The sequence below is a fragment of the Misgurnus anguillicaudatus genome, chromosome 22, assembly GCF_027580225.2.
Source record: "Misgurnus anguillicaudatus chromosome 22, ASM2758022v2, whole genome shotgun sequence".
Taxonomy (NCBI): domain Eukaryota; kingdom Metazoa; phylum Chordata; class Actinopteri; order Cypriniformes; family Cobitidae; genus Misgurnus; species Misgurnus anguillicaudatus.
This window is the reverse complement of record NC_073358.2, coordinates 47,584,383-47,590,433: the sequence shown is the minus strand read 5'-3', so window position 1 is coordinate 47,590,433 and position 6,051 is coordinate 47,584,383. Positions and strand designations below refer to the sequence as shown.

General features: G+C 36.5%; 1 protein-coding gene across 1 annotated transcript; it reads left to right on the top strand.

The window, feature by feature from the left end:
- The first annotated feature begins 207 nt into the window (after positions 1 to 207).
- Positions 208 to 5,048, top strand: spring1 (SREBF pathway regulator in golgi 1). Its single transcript, XM_073860799.1, has 4 exons — positions 208 to 388; positions 1,780 to 1,931; positions 2,666 to 2,779; positions 4,965 to 5,048. Exons 1-4 carry the CDS (start codon positions 208 to 210, stop codon positions 5,046 to 5,048), a joined length of 531 nt encoding a protein of 176 aa, XP_073716900.1.
- Positions 5,049 to 6,051: the final 1,003 nt, after the last annotated feature.

The window sequence follows — 6,051 nt, the reverse complement described above, 5'->3', positions numbered from 1 at the left end:
AGGCCTTTTTGTATGGTGTTTGCATGTTCTCCCTATTTCAGTGTTTTCTGTAGTTTAAGCAAATATTTAGTTCCAGGACCAACAAATGATGTTGATCCGTACTTGGCAAAATCACAGCAACCATTATAGGGAATGTCAGGAATGGATCAATGTATCAAATGTGGCAGATTTAATGATATAAAATAAGATGTAAACAAACACTTGATAATGTGCATGATATGTGATCTGCAGGAGGAGCGAACCATCCGTGATCGGACCCTCCTGGAGGTGAGGGACTCGGATCACCACATCCAGTGGAAGGTCAAGTTCAACCTGGGCAACAGCAGCAGGCAGATATCACAGTGCAGAAACTCCATTCAGGGAAAGAAACTCCTTACTGATGAACTGGGTAAATAGATGGCACCTTTCATGTATGCATTAAAGAGATCATGCATTGCCTGGATCTTGGTGTGTTACATGTCAGATATCTACACTTGGATGCAGTGTTATTGTATTAAAGTTGGAATAATATCACAGATAGCACAAACAGACTTTTTTAAGCATTTGATTTACAAACATACCTTACAGAAACATAACTAGTGTGCGTCTTGAGACATAACAATAGCACTGATATATTTGATGATGTATGTAAGCTGCTTTTTAGTAAAGACAGATCAAACATACATTTTAGTCTGAGAAAACGCCTCATAATGTTCAAAATGAAGACAAAATGCATTACCTATTTGAACAAACATTGGAATATGTTAATGTTATAAAACAGTGGTCTCCAACATGATGCCAGTGGGCATCAGGTTGCCCGCACAGTGTCTGTGAGGTGCCCGCCAAAGCACATTCTATTAATACTGTAGTCTCAATTGTATTATTTATTTATTGCATATTTTTATATTAACTTGGCTTCTTTTATGTATGTTAACATTTTAAACAATGATAAAACATATCAAGTAAAATAAAAAAACAAAAACGTTTTGTGTAGATAAATATCAAAAAGTAGTCCTCCAGATTGTTTTATCCATTGTGGTAGCTCTTGCTCACAAAAAAGGTTGGAGACCCCTGTTATAGACCAGTTCAAATGATGTAAACAACACTGGTCCAGAAACACTTCCTGTTACAGTTTGTTTTGTTATATTATTATCTTTAAGATGTTTGTTTTACTTCAGTTAATTCAGGTTTATATGTTCTGTTGGTTTATTTTATCCCAACGTTTATCTAGTGTTAAAAAAACGGAAACAGGAAGTGCTTCTGGACCAGTGTTGTTTACATCTTTTGAACTGGTCTATAAACTATACCTGTGTCACAAGGGTCAATTTTTTAAAATTGCGATTTATACATAATCTGAAAGTTGAATAGATATGCTTTTCATTGATGCATGGTTTGTTAGGACAAAGTATCAAATCAAAGTCTTGGAAAAAAAATCACCTTTAAAGTAGTCCTTAACAACCACATCCAATCTCAAAAAAGTTTTAATATTCATTATGATAGTAAATTTACAAAATATCTTCATGTAACATGATCTTTACTTAATATCCTAAGGATTTTTGTCATAAAAATTTATAATTTTGACCCATACAATGTATTGTTGGCTATTGCTACTAAAAATATCAAATTTATACTTCTTATTAATATTAGTTATTGTGCCATACTTTTTAACGATGAAACCCATTTAAAAAAGATGTCCCCTCCCATTTATTTTTAAAATGTTAATGTAGCACTGAACTTGTATAATGTGTGTTTTCAAGTGATCGATATTTAATTTAACACATATTTGTTTTTTATATTCAGGTTACGTGTGTGAGAGGAATGATTTACTGGTGAACGGATGTTGTAATGTAAATGCTCCCGGCTCAAGTCAGTATGTCTGTAAAAGCTGTCTGGCCAATGGGTGCTGTAGCGTCTATGAGTTCTGTGTCTCCTGTTGCCTTCAACCTGACAAGGTACTTCAGACAAGATATCTATAGTTTTTCATTACTTTATAAACCGTTTACATTCATCCAGGAAATTATGATGGTGTAAAATGATGTAACCATGATCCAACATTTACTTTCCTGTCCAAAATCAACTACTACTATGTATGTGTCATTTACATATTTACAGTTTCCATCCTTGCTTTTTATAGCCTAGGGTTTTTTTACTCTTAAAATAGAGACCAGGTCATTGGGTCACTTACAGTATCATACACAATCCAGTTTGTCTGTCAAGTCACTTCTTTCCAAAACATTGAGACTCACTGGTTTTTCTTTTGTGAATTGTGAGCTCAATAGCAAGAATGTGTCACTATGTGGTTGCGACAATAAAAATGGCAAACTAAATTTAGACATTTTTCACAAAAAAAATGTTGTTGCTTTCGTTTTGCTACAAAGGATGTGTATTATTTTACTATAATGGATGCAATAATTCCCATCCATTGAGCAAGCGGGCGGATTTACAAAGCGAAAGTTCATTTTAGATACTGAATGAATGACGTTGAACTTGTGTACAATCTATGAGGAACACTGTTAAAAATAAAAGTTGCATTTTTATGTGATGACATCCTTCTGACAAATATGTAAATAAAAACCTCAAGTAATGGTCATCCCATGTGTGTCACTGCTTTGAAATTAAACAAATTAGGCCATCTTTTTTGGAAACTCCCATTTAAGAAAGCAATCCCTCTCTCCTGTCCCATCAGCAACCTCTTTTGGAGCGATTTCTGAACCGAGCTGCCGAAGGTTTCCAGAACCTCTTCACTGCGGTGGAGGATCATTTTGAGTTATGCCTGGCAAAATGTCGCACTTCCTCACAGGTAAAGTTTGTAGATTGCTGGCTTTCACACCACACACTGATCCAGTTGCACAATAATTCCATTGATCTTTACTTAAAGGTGCTGTGTGTAGATTTTAGCGGCATCTAAAGGTGAGGTTGCGAATTGCAACCAACCGCGCAGTCCATCGCTCACCCGTCCCTTTCGAAACGCATGGAGAAGCTACGGTACTCGCCACAGGACATAGTGTGACAACGTAGTGACGAAATGAGCTCTATAGACGGTTTCAGCAGTAACAACATAAACACGCACTTCCGTGGTCATTACGTAACTTCCGGTAAACTCTGCAAAGAATAAATAACAACAAAGTCCTTTTAAATAGGGCTGTGCCGATACATCGCGTTCCCCATAAAAAAACCTGCCTGAAATAGATTCTGAATCTCAAGGCTCAGATTCTGTGTTTTATGCACAGCTTGTGCGTGTACTACAGCTCTGTGATCAGTAGGAAGTTTTTATCAATCTAAAATCACTATGAGTTTGAGTCGTTTATAATGTGAATTTAAAAAAGCAACACTCGTCAAACACAATCATTCAAAATATTTTTATTATCATGAAAATACCCGAAACATTCTGAAGAACAGCGATATAAATATTCTCGTAGACATTTCCTGGAATAACGTTTATAATGCTACTTCTTCTGTGGCACAAATGGCGTTTCTACACGAGAGCGCCCTCTGGATGTGGCGGCATTTCACCGTAATTCATTCAAATTCGTTCATTGAGAAAACGTGCATTTGCACGATTACCCTACAGTCACATTAGCTACAAAAGTGAGCGACACGCACTTGCTTGATGGACGTTCCTTGGCTAGTATCTAAAAGCGGTATCAAAAGTCACTTTAGAGGTATTGTTAAGTTACAAGAACGGTGTGGATTTAAAAGTATTTATTTCTCGATAAAAGTAACAAAATATATGAGATAAAACGCCAAACTTATCAGATATATACAGAAATACGCATTTTACGCCATCTTGAATTATTTTCTCCGACTCGACCACAGACCTACGTCACGCTGCTCCTTCAATCCGATTGGCAGTCGCTTTGTCGCATCGCTCAGCATTTGCATAAAATAGCCTGGTTGTCTATTTTGGCCCAACCTTGCTCGCGCAGCGGCGAGCTCGTCGCTGGCAAACGGCCACTTCCATTGAAAATGAATGGTAGCCTGTCGCTGTGTCTCTGTCTCTTGTAGCTAATGTGACTGGGGGGGTTAATCGGCAGATCCCTACTTTTAAAGTCGTTTATTTATATAACAAGCAAAATAAACAACATTTAGATTACATAGGAATCAAAAAAAATTCTTATTTTCGACAAGGTATTTGTTTAAGAGTTCAGTTTTAGCAACTAGTCAGACCATTAAACAAACAGAAACCGGAAGTAAAGTTCGGACCAGACACTTATCGCGTCACCGCACGTGCGCCCAGTGAAACGGTCTATAGAGCAGTTTGTCCGTTTAGGGCAAACTGATTGGTAGGTTTTGTCACATGACCTGCAGAATTCTAAAAAGTTAAAATATTTACAACTCGCGGCGTCGACGCCCCCGGAAAAAGAGCGTGTCGATCTACATTGAAAATAACGTATTTGCGTTGTTATATGTTGTACGTGTTTTTCTGCCACCACATGCGCACGTGAGGTAACTGTGACGTCTACTCGCAAAAGGTCTATTATTGGTCATTTTATTGTCTCTCAGACTTTGGCTTTCTGATTTACAACAAATTTTATCGACAAAAAGATTTATTGCCCGATTGAAAAGATTCATCGCCCAATGCGATATACAGAATTATCGGCCAACTATCGTCTATCACTAATCTTAAGAGCAACCAGTCAGTATTTAAGTATTACACTGATCAAATCTAATAAGTAAATACAGTTCTAGATTCACAATGAGTTTAACATGATGAAACTGAGTTATGGTATGCGTTTCATTGAGTAACTCTGTGATTTATTGCACTGATTCAGTCCGATAACCCAAACATAATCTCATTTGTGAGTCTTTCTCACCGGTTCATTACAGAGAACCAGCTCATTACACAGGTCAATTCCCAGATACGAAAGCTAATGATAAATGAGCCGTTTGATTGGTCAATACAATGAAATGCTCTGTCAGAACAGGAGTATTTGTGTCGATCGTGTTCCAGCTGACAGAAATAAATGATTGTTGTCTCATTTCAGAGCGTTCAACATGAAAACACATACAGAAATCCACAAGCCAAGTATTGCTATGGAGAGAATCTACCAGAACTGCTTCCTGTTTGACTGTTTTCAGTGAATCGACTCGAATCATTAAGGAGATTTCTTGCGGGTCTTCTCAGGGCTCCCGTTGACATGAAATGAACAATAAATGAATCAAAGGGACTCGAAGGACACTGAAGTTTTCCCTGCTCTGTTTTACCTCACGTGAACGCCTCATTCCGAAGAGTCCGTCCATTTCTTCTGCTCGTCATTTTAGGATTAGGATAGGCCAGGGTATGTTTGTGAAACTTGGCTGATTTTATCTTGGTTGGATTTCAGAAAAAATATGTTCTTATCACCTCAGACTGTTTAGTAATGCCATCCATCTTCGGTTTGTGCATTAAATATGAGCGCAGATTTACTTTTAAAACCTGCATGTGTACTGTTATATGTAATGTAATGTAATAAAGCCAATGTGATTTTCAACAGCTAAGAATGATTTAATATATTCAGACATGTCTAATTTAAGAAAAGTTAATTGTTTTATACAAGTTAGATACATTTGTATTTAAAAATTTTACTTGAAGTGACCGTATTTAGGAATTAATGTCAGTGCTTTTAAGCTTCACATCTCTGTTTTTAAGGCTTTAAAGTGCATGGCCCCATTTTTTTTTACAAATTTAAGCGACATACTGTAACTGTTTGTTTTGTAATAAGTTTGAGATTGACATCACAAACATTGATGCAGATGAGATAAAATCAAAATACTTGGCTTTTGATTTTAAGTCACATCTGCATTTTCTTTAATATAGACTACTTAAATTCATACTGCAACTAACACTTATTAGGTTTTGAAATAAGATTATGAATGTAATTGAAATTTGTCAGTGGTAAATCAGAGATGTACGGGATTGTAACTCGTGAAATCGTGTGCTAAGAATTTGCAAAACTGTTTGTCTGTGGTAGGATATCTTTAAAGATGAGCACAGAAATAAGGAAATGAAGTGATTTATCTAGCATTACCTCAGAATGGGTCTCCTGGTTACACTTTAGTAAAAGAAGTTGCATCAGAAGAACGACATATCTG